Raw genomic sequence first — 15762 nt, forward strand, 5'->3', positions numbered from 1 at the left:
TTCTGATCAGAGTCTTTCTGATCTGATTTTGTCTTTCAGTGTGATTTTTCTTTATGTTGTTGTGGTCATCATATAAATTATTGTAGTTCTGATTATCTTACTCTGAATAGATGCATATGAGTTTATCAGTATTCATTGTTTCTTATGCCATAATAGTACCACATTGCATTAGAATATGACAGTTTGTTCAAACATTCTCCAGATGATAGATACCCACTTTCCTTCTAGTTCTTTAGCTACTACAAAAGTGCTGGTATGAATATTTTCTTATATATATGGAACCTTTCCTTTTGTCTTTGACTTCCTTGACTTAATATGCCCAGTGATGTCACTGGGTCAAAGAGTATGTACAATTAAAGTGACTTTTCTGGTATAATTAATAGCAGTATTCTTTCTGTAGGTTCTACAAGGAGAAAAAAAGGAGTTGGAAGTAACTGTTCGGTCTCAAGAGGATTTCATCAGTGGTTCAATAATTCAGAAGGAAAAATTACAGAATAAATTTACAAATATAGCTAAAAATTTACATTCCACAGAACTCATCAGGTACATTTTATTATTTCGCTGATTCAGTATTTGTTAGTGGTAGGCTCTCATTTATAGCACCTGAAGAATCATCTTTAGTGGGTTGGTGTGGTGCAGGTAGTCACTGGAAGGTACCTGGGAGCTAAGGCAGGTGAAACCCAGTGCAGATAAGAGCATTAAGATTAGAGGCACCTGAGCCAAGAAATAAGGATAATTAATTGGTCTTCTGTTTTATGGAAGCTAAGTAATAGTATAGCTGCACAATTAATATTGCAGAGCATGGTATAGTGGAAAGAGCACTGGACTGAAATTCAAGAGACCTGGGTTGAAGTTTTGGCTTTGACACCATAGCCAAACTGAAGCTCAAGAAGTGAATTGTCCAAGATTCTTCAACCAGAAGAATGGCTGGTTGAAGAATCTTGGACAATTCACTTCTTGAGCTTCAGTTTAGGTTGTCTGTAGAATGGAGATATCTCACTCTCAGAGTTATTGTGAAGAAAATTCTTTGTCAGTTTTAAAGTCCCATTTAACTATGAGCTATTAATAAGAACTAATCACAAAAAATGGAGTGGAGGAAGTATTTATAATATTTTATTTCAACAAGATGTAAGTTGACTTTGTTCTTGAAGAAGAAACAGGAAGTATCTGAAAATGGCTGCCTGATTCGAAGAACATTTCATTTGGGGAGTTAAATTTTCCAACTTAACCTTAAGACCATCTCTGCAGCTGAAATGTGGACCGGCCTTGATGGTTATGGTGAAAACATAGTTGATAGTGAAAGTCAACAATAGGCTGTGAGATACACTGACTAGTGAGAAATTTGCTCCTGTGCTTGAACTTTGGGTCCATTTCACATCTGATTCATGAACTATAATGTAGATAATGGAGTAGAAGGCTAAAAGAATTTAAGATAGTCTGAACTATTAATTTTTCCTCTTCTTTGCTCAATATAGGAGATAGCCATGGAAATGAGGAATAGAAACTGGAAGCTAATTATGCAGAGCAGGGAATGATAGAAGAAGCACTGTGGCAAGTAGTTATAGATAGTAGGCTGTGGAGTTAATAACATGAGTAATGGTGTATGAAACAATGAGCTGAATCTCCAGTTTTTTGAGGAGCAGATCAATAAAAGATGAATTGAGCGTCAAACCTGGTTCTCAACTAGAAGAGGTTTCCGTGGTTCAATGTATGTCCAGCTGGTCCTTGAGGTCTTTCATTTGTAATAGAATGGCCAGAAAATCACACATGATCTGAAGCAAACCAAGATAATTCCTGCTTTATACATACTATAATAGGTGTGTATGTAAAATTTTGCATACTTCATTTTTATTCTGAAAACTAGTAAAGGTGTATATTACTAGAAAGTTTTTAAATGCTTATAATGAGATTGCTCTTTTTCTTTGCTTAAATGCAATTTTCTCCCCCTGAGGTAATTGGGGTTAAATGACTTGCCCAGGGTCACACAGCTAGGAAGTGTTAAGTATCTGAGTCCAGATTTGAACTCAGGTCCTCCCGACTTCAGGACTGGTGCTCTATCCACTATGCCACCTAGCTGCCCCCTTAAATGCAATTTTTAAGAAGTAATTTTCCTAGCAAAGAACTCTGTTCTCTTGCAACTCACTTGAGTATAGAAGGATTTTTGGAAAAAAGAAAATAGCTGTTGATTAAAGAGGATGTCCTCACTTTATTTGTTTGTTTTTGATCTCTTAAAAATACTAAGCCTAGTCAATAGGAAGAGTTGAATAAACTACTAAGTTTTTAAAACTTTAATATCTATTAACCTATCAGAGTTCTAAGTAATATATTAGAAGAAATGACTTACTAAATGTACATTTTAGGAATATTGGAATTGTAGAGCTGAAAGTGCAAAGTTCTGGACAGAGTTTTGAACATAAACAAATGGATATTATAATTATCCAAGTTAGGCCTTGCTTGTATGCAATGGCCTTCTGGAATAATCCTGTGTTTTTCTGTAGGTCTTTGGAGGTCAGCCTTCAAGAAAAAGTTTCTTCTAAAGGCCAGATGAACCTAGACAATGTTTTTTCACAAGAACTTCTGCAGGCAGAGGTATCTCGTCTTGAAGGCAGGTAGATGGAATGATAAGGAAAAATATTTGACATTAAATTTTTAAGTCACTAGTTATAAGTTCTACTGTGATAGTCATAGATCAAAATAATTAATTTTAGGATTAGTTAATTAATGTAGGATTTTTTTTACAGAGTTAATATTATTGCAGATAGAAACCAGAAATCAGGGATAACTGATTGTTAGTAGATAAAAAAGAAATGGGAGAGCCAAGTGAGCAGTGTTGTTAATTAGGAATCAGTAGAAGGAAGACTACTGTAGTTCAGGGTTTGCCCTGTAATAGTTGTAATTTAATTTGGGGGTCTTTAAAATTTACTTCCTATATTTAAAAAAGTAAATGTCTCTGAGTAAAGATGGTAGTTCATGATAATCTTTAATTGCTTGAAAAGATTACATAATTTACTCTAAGGATTATCATTGGTGATAGGGATAGCATGAGTATATAAGAAATCCAATAATTAGATTTTATTGTAATCAGTATTTTTAAGAGATATATCTTATAAAATTTCTAGCTTCCCGTATTTTTTTTCCTTTCCTTTTTTAATCTTGAAATATTTGTCATTGTCTTTGGTCATAAATTATCTTGAAGCATCTTGTCAGTTTACCTTTTATGAAACAAAGTTTCTTCAACGTGAAATTTAAGTCTTATTATGCTTTCTTTATTGCTTTTGCTTTTAATTTATAATCATTTTATCATAATTTTATTATGTTGCTGAGACTTTATTTTATAACAGGAATAGTTAGAAATGGGCAATTTGTCTGTTATGTCACAAGTTAGTATAAAAGTGATAGTGATTTAACTGGTTTTTTAAAAAGTTCAAAAGGCAAATAATATATGTTTTTGTAGTCATTATTGGCATAAAGTAGTTTGTGTATATAATTAGTTACTAAAAATTGTAAATAAAACCTTCTGAAAAGTTAAAAAATTGAGAAATTTACTGTTTTCCCAAATTAGTCTCTTGGTTTTATTGAACACACACAGCATTTTTGAATGGTTATTTATCTTGAGAATTGATTGGGTCACTGTGGATACCAAGGATTTTGTTGATTAATGAGCTTTGTTGAACAGCCTAGAGTATGGTCATAAATGAAAAAGGTGAGAAAAGAATATGAACTTGGATGTCATCACTTTTCTTCAGAAGTTTACAATGTAGCTGAGTGAGTTAAAATTTATACATGCAATATTTGAGAATAGTTCTAATCAGCTTGTTGATAAATATTTATAAATACACATACACACATAGGAAAAACCACTTATTCACAAATTTATGAATGATCATTGGGAAAGTATTGGCTATTTAGGGGAAGCTTCCTGATGGGGAATAATATTTGAATGTCTTAAAAGGAGAATTATAGATCATGGTGGTAGGCATCTTTTAGATAAAGAAAAATGATACATATAAAGAGTATAAGTCCATTGGAGTCAATATACATTTAAGATTTGTGGGAGTCAGAGTTCAGCATAAAAAAGATGATAAATGAAGCTTACTGAAGTGTGCCAAATTTTGAGTGCTGAGTAAGAGTGGTTAAATTTGATATTTCTCTAAGGGGTTCTTACTCGGGTCCATGAACTTGGCCTTTTTGAAAAATGTGATAACTAATATGAACTCATGCCTTCCTGACTCCAGCTACAATGCTCTCTCTATCTATTCTGCTACCTGGTTAACTGGAAATTAGTTTATAATGAAGTGATAAGAACTGAGACCAGAGGTCGCTGGGTGGACAAATAGAGAGAATTGGGTGACTCTTAGGAGACTAAGAGAAGAAGAATTATCAAGGCTTGTAGCATCTTTGGATTTTGAGAGAGTGTGATTTGTACTTCTTTTCTTTTTCTTTTTTTTTGCTGAGGCTGTTGGGGTTAAGTAACTTGCCCAGGGTTATATAGCTAAGAGATATTAAGTGTCTGAGGCCAGATTTGAATTCAGGTCCTCCTGACTTCAAAGCTGGTGCTCTATCCACTGTACCACCTAGCTGCCCCTGGTTTGCACTTCTTAAGAAGGAGAGACAGGAGTTTTTAAGCCTTGAGGACAGATAGGATGATGGTGCCTTTAATGATAATAAAGAAAATGGGAGTAGGTATTAATTGTTTTACTGGAAGGATTCTGAATTGAGGGATTTGAATTTTTGATAATTTTATCAGTAGGACATCCAGAAAGAGACACTCTTGCATTTGAGCAGATAAAGGCAGAGGTGGAGATTTGGAAATCATCTTTACCAAGAATGTTAAAACTATTTTGCTGCTCACAGGGTCCAGGTTCTCCTAAACTTGAACTCTTTTTACTTTTTTCCCTGTCATCTAGCTTGGGATCTGTGAGTGAAACATGCAAACAGCTGAGCCAAGAGCTGGTAGAAAAATGTGGAGATCTAAAAGCGATGGAAGACTCTAACAACCAGTACAAGATGGAAATTAAAAAAGTTAAGCTCTATTTATGTATCTGACAAAATCAAGCTGGACTCAGAGATGTTAAGGTCATATAGCCAATAAAAGTCAAAATTGAGATTTTGAATATAGTTCTAGTTAGCTAACATTTTTTTTTTTTTTTTTTATTTAATAGCCTTTAATTTACAGGATATATACATGGGTAACTTCACTAGTTAGCTAACATTTTGGAGGTTTCAGGTTATATAGACAATTAAATAAAACTCATCATTTCTGCAGAAGAAATCTAGAAAATTTGGGTTTGTTGGAAATATCAGTGTTCTCTTTTCGTCAGAATAAAGATAATTATTTACATTAGCCATTTATTCTTGCTTAAACTTTTCAAATTATACTTCTTTTTTCTTTGTAGCTAAAAGAGCAAATAATACAGAATGAACAGAATTATAACTGTGCTCTAGAAGGAATGAAAATGGAAATCTCCAAACTGACTCGAGAGTTACATCAGCGTGATATAGCCATTGCTTCAGTCACTGGATCTAGCTCCGAAGTGGAACACCACCTCAGATCAGAGCTGGAAAAAGCAGAAACCAAAATAGTAGACCACAGGGTAAACCTACAGTCTCTGCATGAGACTATATACAGCCTTTTATCTGAAGCTGGAGAAACTTTCTACTTTCTACTTAAAATAGGTTTCTTGCAGTACTGTTTGCATGTGATATTAGTCTAATCATGTCATATGAAAAAGTGCTTGAATGACCCCATTACTAAAAAGCAAATGAAATATTTAAATAGCTAGTATTTTTGTTTCATTTAAAATAGAGATTTTTCAATGGCTTAGGTGGCAGGAAAACTGGCTTACTTTTATTTTCAGCAGTGTTACATAGGTCGATATTGACCAGTGTTATATAGGTTTGACCAGTATTACATAGCTGCAACTTTTGGATCAAACTTACTAATTTCTTCATCTTTAAAACCAGTTAGTAGAATCAGATTTGAAAGCTCTTTTAGAGGGTATCTAATATTCTATTTAGTTGGTGTTCCTTCCCCAGGTAGGATTCCTTGCCATATGGGTCTAGTCATCAACTTGTTGAATTTTCCAATGAGAGAGAGATCACTGCCACAAGGTATAGCTTATCTCCTTATTTGAGAGTTCTATGTGTTAATTTTTTTTGTTACCTTGACCTGAAATTTGCCATCTTATAACCCCAACTAAGCTACCTACTTAGTTAATTACTTAAGGAGGTTCCATGTTTTCGTTATATTCCATCTAATGTATGGTCTTGTTACAGTTTTAAGGAATAAATCACTTTATAGGTACATAGTCTTTTTGGAAATGATTTCTAAAAGCTAAGTTTTGTGAAAAAAAAATTTGCATTCCTGTTTTTAAAAAACTTGCATGCAGCAGCAGTTAGTAGGGGAACTAATTCTGTCTAATGCCTAGAATCACAATGGGAATCTCAATGGAAAATTTGGAAGAATTCATGCTTTCATCCAAGAAAAGCACTGACTGACTGCAGAAAGAACATTCCGGGATTTCTCATAGACCAGAATCATCACTGAGGGATAGTGTTACAAAATCTATTTTGGGATATGGTGTGTTTGAACTTTCTGTTTGTTAATTTTATTATTTTGCTCCTACCTAGGATATTTTGATACAACTGGAAGCACTCAGGCTAGAAAATAAACAGCTTTCTGAGACCTTGATGAATATGGAATCTGGTCCAGTAGGGGTATGTAAATAAAGAATTATATTGCACTCTTAAATGACTTCCTGTGGGGCACACAGCTAATAAGTGTCAAATGTCTGAGACCAGATTTGAATTCAGGTCCTCCTTGTTCCAGGGCTAGTGCTCTATATGTTAAATCCAATATATGCATACATATTTATACAATTGTGCTAACACACAAGAAAAATCAAATCAAACCGTTAAAAAAAAAAAAAGAAGCAGCAGCAGAATAAAATGTAAGCAAGCAACAACAAAAAGAGTAAAAATGCTATGTTGTGAACTACATTCAGTTCTCATGATTCTCTCTCTTGATCACTGAACAATTGTAATTGGTTTGAATCATCTCATCATTGAAGAGAGCCACGTCCATCAGAATATCTCATTGTATAATCTTGTTATTGCTGTGTATACTTATCTCCTTGTTTGCACATGTGTGTCCCTTTCCTCCTTGGAGTCTTTTTATCACAGTAGAAACTTCTCAGGGTTGTATTCTGCTGGTAGGCCCAAGGAAGCCAAGGTTCTCACTTTTCCTTAATGAGCCATCAGAGGATTTCAGCCCTATTTCTACAGTATGCTTTAAAAATCAGAATTAGTTTAAATCCTTTTTTTCTCTTTAAGATAGCTCATGATTGATTGTGGAAATTTCAACTCTTATAAAATTGCTTATTCTGATCTTGATCTTTTTTTGTGTGTCAATTCGTAAGCATTTAACTTTATATTATGTGTCAAGCACTATGCTGGAAGCTGGAGATCTAAAGATAATAAGTCCCTTTCCAATTTGCTGACATTGTATAAGAGGAAACAACATTTTTATGAGTATACAAATAGGATATAGGCATATAAAATATATGCAAATAAATATAAGGCAATTGAAAGGAGTCACTTAACAGAAGTTAGAGCCATCAGAAGAGAACTTTTGTAAGAGATTGTACTTAAACTGAACTTTTAAGAAAACTAGAAATTCTAAGAGATGATACAGATAGATACAGATAGAGAGTGGAAGGAACAATCTAAACAGAAGCCAGATAGGTTGGATTGATCCTTAAAAGAAATTAATATATAATAAGTCCAGAAAAGCACAGTATAGTATCATAGATTCTGAAATTTAGGGAAGTAGTGACTTGGCCAGGATTATGTAGCTAGTAAGTGTCCAAGGTGACACTTGAACCCAGGTCTTCCTGGTTCCAACTCCAGCACCCTGTTCATTTGCTGTGCTGCCTCTCACAGATTAGAGTTACGTTGTGAAGGGCTTTCGTGCCAAACAGAAGAATTTGTATTTGATCTTAGAGGTAAGAGGGAGCCACAAGATTTGAGCAGTAGAGTTACATGGTCATTGGGCTTTAGGAATATAATGTTGGCCAGCAGTTTGGAATGACAGGACCCAAACTAGTATAATGGGCATGCAAGTGAAGAAAGAGGGATGAATGGAAGAGAAGATGTAGTTAATAAGATTTTGTAACTATTTAGATTGTAAATAAAATTCTTAAAATCTGCTTAAATTGCTTTTCCCCATCTAATTTTCAGAAGTTAAGTTGACTTCATGGTATACGTTTACATATACATTTTTATCTGCTTAGTTGTGAAGAGGAATTAAGTCATTATAATTTTACTTTTAATCTTTGGTTTTTAAAGTAACTGAGGGTATGCTGCTTCTATCTGCAGAATGGCCTAGCCCAACCCAGTATGGTACAATGGACATAGCATAGGATCAGAACTTGGAAAGTTCTGGAAGCACTTTCGTCTTTCTTTCTCTGTATCATTCTTTCATTGTATCATATCAGACAGTGCAGCTGTTGCAATCGGTAAATTCTTCAACTTGAAAAGGCTACAAGGAAAATTAGGAAGTGAGAATGGTAAATGAGTCCAGTTTTTGACATATTGTATCATATTGTAAGACTGGAGGTAAAGAGAAGTTAAGTCTGGTAAATAGATCTTAATCTTATTAGAATTATTTGCTTATAGTTGATCATTGAATTATTGGGAGCTGATGAGATCGCTAAGTGAAATAGCATAGAGGGAGAGGAGAAGAGGGCACAGGACTAAATCTTATAGACGTTTCTTGGTTGTTAGGTGGGACTTGGATGAGTATTTAGTGTCAAAAACTGCAAAAAGCTCAAGAAAGATCATTTTGGCTGACAGACTGAAGTTGAGATCGTCATGTATATAATCAAACTCAGAATTTTGCTGAAGTAGAGTTGTCCAAAGTACTCCATATAAGTTGCAGTTGACATTTTTGCTAAGCTAGATGTCAGCCACGAATCTAGTAGATATTTTTCTTTGAGAATTTGTTTCATATGTCAAATTGAAAGACACTGAGTCTTTCATAATATAGTCTTTGATAAATAAAGACATTTATGATGGAGGTTTGTCATATGCAGGTGATCCACAATTAGATTTTTAAAGTTCACAAGCATCAAAGAAAAAAAAAAAGCATTTTTGTTATGATTAATTTTCCATCTGCCTTTAGACTCCAGAATATCAATGTATACTTTTAAAATATTTTTCTAGTTAAAAAAAACTAGAAAATATGGATATAATAAAAATTTCACAGTAAAATGAGGTTGCCAGATAGGGAATTTAACATGGTATTTATGAATTGAAAATACACAGGGTTTTGGGGTTTTTTGCAGAGGAATTGGGAAGAAGGAAGATAATACTCATACTCAGAAATGATTAGGAGAATTTCCTATGCATGACATCCAAAGATCAGAAATTATAAAAATTGTAGTCACAGACCTCACTTGATTACTTGTAGAAAGAGTAGGCATCAAATTGATGTAGGAATTTTAAGTCATAGTGTATCCTCAGGCCTTCCTGGTGAAACAGAAAATTCTTTTTTAAAAAACCTAATTTTGTCTAAATAGAAGAACTTTGGGTACATTTTTTCTAGAATAAGAAGCTTATTGTAGCCTTTCTATCTCCCAGGTTTAGTGTCCATAAATCTAGTACCGTGGTCTTAAAAAAAAAAAAATAATAACATTTTAGCACATGTTTTCCCATCCTTGCACAATATCTCATCATTTAACTTCCTATGATCTCAGTTCTTTTCAACTTCTGGTTTTCTAGATATTTCAGGGTATATCCTCATATATAACTTCAGGTATATCAAGAAGCATGTATAAGGCCATTGAATTCCCATAGAGATTTTCTCTGAGCTTGAAATCTTATGGAAATAGTATTACAATGGCTGTAGAAATAAATCTTCTTGTATTGGAAGTATTCTTCCAACTATTACTAAATAATTTTAAGTATATATAGTATGTTATGGTTTATAGAAAGTGTTCTTACAAATCTTATTACCTTTAAATTCTGGAATGTAAAGGACAGTTTCCACATTTCAAAGGAAAGTTTTTTCCTCCTTAGCTGTCTTCTTGTCTTTAAAAAGGCTATAATAGAACCTTGAATTTTGAAAAATAAAACATAATTATATATACAAATTATAAGATGGTTTTTTTCAGTCATAATGATGCCGATTTTTCCTGCTTCTCCTACAATTTCTTTGACTTTATTTCTTTGTTTAATTTTTTTAAAGTAAGAATTTGTTTTCTTTCCCACTCCTCCACCTCTAGGGAAAATAAATTTGAATCCTTTCAACAAAATGTATAGTTGAGCAAAACAAATTCCTACATTGATCAAGTCTAAAAAATTGTGGCTGGATGTAAATTGTTAGCAATCTATTTAAACACAAAAAAGTACAAGTAAAAAATAACTGTTGCCTATGTCCTTTTATCAGGAGATGGAAGTTCCTTTAACAGAAATCCGAGATAGTTACATCAAGTCAATTAACAATTTAGCAACTGAAAACCAACAACTAAAGAGGGACTTGATAGAGATCAAGTCTAGGCTGGAATGCTTTGCCCATGTGAGCCAAGATAACTCTGAGCATGTTTTTAATGAGACACACAGTATATTGCCTGAGCTCAAGAATTCAGAGTACAGGTAAAGTGAAATTTTTAAAAGTTTTCTTTAAAAGCAACCCCCCAAAATAGGTTTTAAAATTATATTTTAGCAACATTTTTTTTAATCTCAGAAGTTTAATTTGCACTAAAATGTAGCTTTTCATTTTATTCTGTAATATATAGAAAAATTATTTTTATGTTAAAATTAAGTTATATAGCCTAATTATTTGGAAATTTTGTAGCAGTAATGTGATTTTTAATAAAGCATATCCTGATTGATGGTGACATCTACAATATTCCATAGTGTAGTTCACAGTGGATTAATTGAACTGTCAGCCAGCAATTTCCATTTTCTCTTCCCTTTGCTTTCCTTCCCAAATCTATTGCTTTCCTCATGGGAAGCAAGCTTTTTATAGAAAACCCATGCCTCTGGCTAATTCATTGTAGGCTACCACTATAAGAAAACACATATCTGATGGAAAAACTCCTAATTTCATTTCTACTTTACAGAAATAATGATAATACCCAATGTGAATTGCTATACTTCTTATAAATTACAAACTAATTGGGTGATTTGTTAGGTTTTAAAAAATGAGTCCACTAAAATTTAATTAGAAAAGAGCAAAATTACTGTAATGCCCAATTGTGTTTTTAATCCACCATCCAGGAGAACACACGAATTGCAACATAGTCAGCAAGAAGAAACTGAAAAACTGCAGAACCACTACATGGGCGAGTGGGGAGCTCTTAACATCCCACATCTGTCTGTCGGAATGAACCCTGCATCCAGTGCATTTATTGGATTGAGTCCCCAAATCAGCACTTACAGCTCTACCTTGTCATTGAACTCTGACTTCTTTATGCCTATGGCAATAGATGTCAATGAGGCCGACTTTTCTGATTCTATGTCAGAATCAGATGCTGCTTTAAGTCATCAGGAAAAATTTTTGTCTTTGGTACGGAAGTTTTCCACAAACTTTCTACTGAAAGATGGAAAATGATATAGTGAGACAGATTGGAATGATCTCTAAGGTGTTAAGTTACTATAGTTTTAGATAAATTTGAACTATTTAACTTGGAACAAATGGCCTTATGTTAATCTCTCTGAAACAAAGAATGTAGAGTTCTTTTAATGTTTTATCATATTGAAATATCAATCAGTAGAGAGGTAAAGTAAAAGGTAAACTTTTAAAAATAAAGTGCTAGTTCCTAAAAATGATTCAAACTATTTTTCTCTTGTCAGATTTAATTTGAGATATGGATTTAAGTAAAACCACTAAGCACTACTGATGATAGCAGTAATTGCTATTTGTATAATATTTTCAAGTTTGCTAAGCATGTTCTATGTATTATCTTCTTCGAATTTTATAACCACTAGATGAGGGGACACTACAAGCATTATTTTCTCTCTTTAATAGATAAAGAAATAAGTCTAAGCAGAGAAGATAGAAAGAAGAGAAAAAAGCAGAAGCATAGGGAATAATAGAAGCACTAGTCTCTTAACATTTATCTAACATGTCCTCTGTGACACCAGTACCAAGGTTTAACTATTCCTACTGTAGAATTTGTCATTACTGAGCAGGGCCCATCTATTTCACAGAATCTAAGTTAAGACACCAAATTCTATCTGAATAAGAATCTTCTTACAATATCTTAATGAATTATTGTGTGGTCCTCACTTGAAAGAAGAGTCATGAGAGGAAATTCATTACCTGCCAGAGTGACACATTCTGCTTTGGTGTTGTACTAGATGTTATGGAAGTTTTTTTTTTAATATCATTAATAACAGTTATTAATAATATAACAACTTACATTAATTTAGTGCTTTAAAGTTTTGCAAAAGCATTTTATATACCTTATCTTGTTTGATTCTCATAATCTCTATGAAGTAAGTGCTATTATTAGTCCCATTGACTAATTGGGACTAATTGAAGAAACTGAAATTTAAGGATAATAAGTGATTTGCCTAGGGTCAGACAACTAGTAGTATCCAAAAATGAGATTTGAACTTAGGTCTTCCTGATTTCAAGTCCAGGACTATATATATCATAACTAAACTACACGTGGAGCTAAAATCTGATAGTCTTCCAAACTTGCTTGAAATGCTCCTACTTCCATTCTCTGGGACTAAGTAAAATTTGTCTGGTCTTTTTATCTGACAGCCCTTCCATTAACTGCTTGACATTAGCCTTCATGTACCTTTTCCAACTTCTTGTCTTTTCCAAGATAAACATCATTCCAGCTAATCTTTATATGAAGTGGTTTAAAATCAGACTTTTCCTTCTCCTGTTGTGTTCTGTTTTGCCAGTGGTCTTCCTAAAACGTGACTTGCAAACTGAATACAGTATTTCAGATGTGGTCAGGATTGGGTAGAATGTAGAGACTGTTATCTCTCTGGTTTGGAATAATAAGCATCTATTATTACAATCTAACTGATTTTTTTTTACATGTTTATTAAGAGCTTAAGAAAAAAAAACCATTGCAGACATTATGGTTTTAATAATATTTGCAGCAAGTGGGTGTACTTCTTGTCCCCCATTTGTCCTTTTGCTCCATGTTATGACTTTATTGATGATCAAAAGACCATATCTTAGAAATGTACAATTCATCACTATAATTTTTTAATGTGTCAGGAAGTCCCTGGATATATTTTTGTTTTTCAAAAGAGAGCATGTGATATTTTATGGAGTTGTATTTTGAAAATGGAAAAGCATTGCCCTAAGGTTTGGTTTTTTCTTTTTGGTGTGGATCTGTGATTTCATCATTGTAGGCAATTTTTAGTGTTAACAATTCCTTCCATGGGTGCAGATTGGCAATCTAACTCATTTGTAACATATGCTAGAGTTGCCTTGGTCTCAGGGAGACTTGAGTAATCTCATAACTAGTATGAGGGAGAGGAAGGCTTTGAACCCAGATTTATTTTTTCTGACTTTCAGGTCAATCCTCTCTAGTCCCTCCTTCTGACTGTTTTTCCTTTTGTCTAATCTGTGCTCTACAATTTGTAGTTTTTTGTAATTTTAAGTGAATAAAATTTTTATTATTCTTTTGAGGATTTTGAAAGGGCAGTAGCCATAAAATATCCTCCTGATGGAAGACAATATAAACTGTGTAAGCAGGTTGTGTAGTTGAGTCTGTTGATTACTAAACCAGTAATTTTGTGCTTTTTTACTAAAAAGCCATTATCTTTCAGTGTCAGATTAAAGAGACTCGTGTTGCTTTTTGGTGAAGAGACTTTTTACTGATTCTCTTAAATCTTTGGAAAGCTGAGGAATAAATATTCCTACAGAAAATAAATAAATTATATACTAAGATAACTTTTTAAAAAAATTTAATTAATGGCTCATCTTGGGAATTCATTCCTATATTCAAAAGTTAACATTAATATTTTTGTTTCCTTTTTTAGCGTCCCCTGCCAACATCTCCCATTAGTTCAATAGCCACAAGATTTTTGGAAGAAGAGGAATTAAGGTCTCATCATATCTTGGAACGTCTTGATGCTCACATTGCCGAGTTAAAAAGAGAGAGTGAAAGGACAGTGAGACAATTCACAAATCTAAAGTAACTTGTAGTGTCAGGATCCTTCAGATACAACTCCAAAGAGTGAACGTCCCCTCTGTAGGTGGAGTTTCCTAAATGTGAATGACACACAAAGATGATAGTGACTGACTGCTCCAGTGAAAGCAGCGGTGAAAAAACTAACCCTTCTACTGAAAAGAATGATCCCTCCCTTGGGGCTGATGACCAGATATGTGCTTTCTGGTCTGGAGAACTTTTGATAGCGTCTGTTCACCAGGCTAGACTTCTTTGCTAGTCTTTTCTGTCACAAGCATATTTATTATCACAGAGATTGTGATGCTATCTAGCTGTCGATTCAAATGTGAATGTGTTTCTGTGCTAATTTAAAATAAAGATTTTATAATGTATTTTCTATTTGGAGAAATGTTTTCTTTTAGACAAAAAATTGAAAATTAGCTATCATGGGAGTTCAAGGAAATGATTCAGTTTAATTTTGCTGATATTTTCAATAGTCTTTTTGAAGAAAACATTTGGAAAAACGTATTTTTCTGTGCCATTGCTTACATAACATTTTAGATATTTCTATAAGCAATCTGATGTAGGCTTCCACTGTTCTGGAATTCTATTTTGTTGTTGCAATAATCTCATAGCCCAAAATTAGGAAATATCAAGGCTGTGTGGCACTTAAAGCAAATCCAAGAATCTAATCAGGTATGATTAGTATGAGTACAGAACATCATTTAATAAACAATTATTTGCAAGATGCTGGGAATGTAAATGTAAAGAATGAAATATCTACGCTGCCAGATGAACTTTTATTCTAATGGGGGAGACAAAAAGTACACAAAAATGTATTCAGCATAAATACACAGTTAATAAAAACAATTATATAAAGTAAGGAAGACATTATCAGTTCTGGGATCAGAAAAGGCTTCATGAAGAAGTTGGTGCTTAAGTTGTATCTTAAAAGAAGAAACGGCTTCTGTGAAGCATAAGTAACAAAGGTGTACATTCCAGGCACAGGGCCCAGTAGGTGCAAACTCATGGAGATAGGAGATAGAGTGTTCTGAATGAGGAAGAAAAATAAGGCCAGTTTGGCTGGCTTAGATAAGTGTGGGAAGGAGAATGTCCAATGAAGTTGGAAAAATACATTGGGACCAGGTTGTGTAAGACATGAAAAGGTAAGGAATTGATAATCCTGCTGGCAGTAGGAATTCCATCCACTGCAGTTGGTTGAGTAGGGAAGTCACATGGTCAGATGTCTGTTTAAGTAAAATGACTGGTAACTGTAAGAAGGACTGGAGCATAGTGAGAGGCTTGAGGCTTTAGGGAGTCCAAACATGAGGGGTCTGAATGAAGGTGGGTTACAGGTGAGACATGAAAGAGATGTAGAACAAGATTGGCAAGTTGATTGGATGAGTCATGGATAATGCTGAAATTACAAATCTAGAACACTGGTGGTTCTTTTGGCAGTAATGTGAAAGTTTAGAGGAGAGGGTTTAATGAATGATAATTCAGTATTAAACATGTTTCAAGTTTCAGGGACATTTAAATTGAAATGTCTAATAAGTTGCCAATGAGGGACATAAAGTTCAGCATAGACCTTGAGGCTGAACATATATAAATCTAGGAA

The 15762-nt window shown here is 33.7% G+C and overlaps 1 protein-coding gene across 8 annotated transcripts in view; it reads left to right on the plus strand.

Annotated features, from left to right (window-relative positions):
- Positions 1-14536, plus strand: part of CEP63 (centrosomal protein 63) — a 48823-nt gene extending 34287 nt beyond the window's left edge. For 3 of the 8 annotated variants that reach the window (XM_031959766.1, XM_031959765.1, XM_031959763.1), the window contains 8 exons: positions 401-543; positions 2499-2609; positions 4908-5022; positions 5397-5594; positions 6631-6717; positions 10448-10653; positions 11281-11569; positions 14017-14536. In XM_031959766.1, the coding sequence (XP_031815626.1) occupies positions 401-543; positions 2499-2609; positions 4908-5022; positions 5397-5594; positions 6631-6717; positions 10448-10653; positions 11281-11569; positions 14017-14175 (1308 nt within the window). In that variant the 3' untranslated portion in view covers positions 14176-14536. The remainder of the gene's footprint in view (positions 1-400; positions 544-2498; positions 2610-4907; positions 5023-5396; positions 5595-6630; positions 6718-10447; positions 10654-11280; positions 11570-14016) is intronic. The other 5 variants (XM_031959764.1, XM_031959767.1, XM_031959768.1 and 2 more) reach the window with 4 other exon arrangements.
- The last annotated feature ends 1226 nt before the right edge of the window (positions 14537-15762 follow it).

This window comes from Sarcophilus harrisii, chromosome 3, assembly GCF_902635505.1.
Source record: "Sarcophilus harrisii chromosome 3, mSarHar1.11, whole genome shotgun sequence".
NCBI classification, from domain to species: domain Eukaryota; kingdom Metazoa; phylum Chordata; class Mammalia; order Dasyuromorphia; family Dasyuridae; genus Sarcophilus; species Sarcophilus harrisii.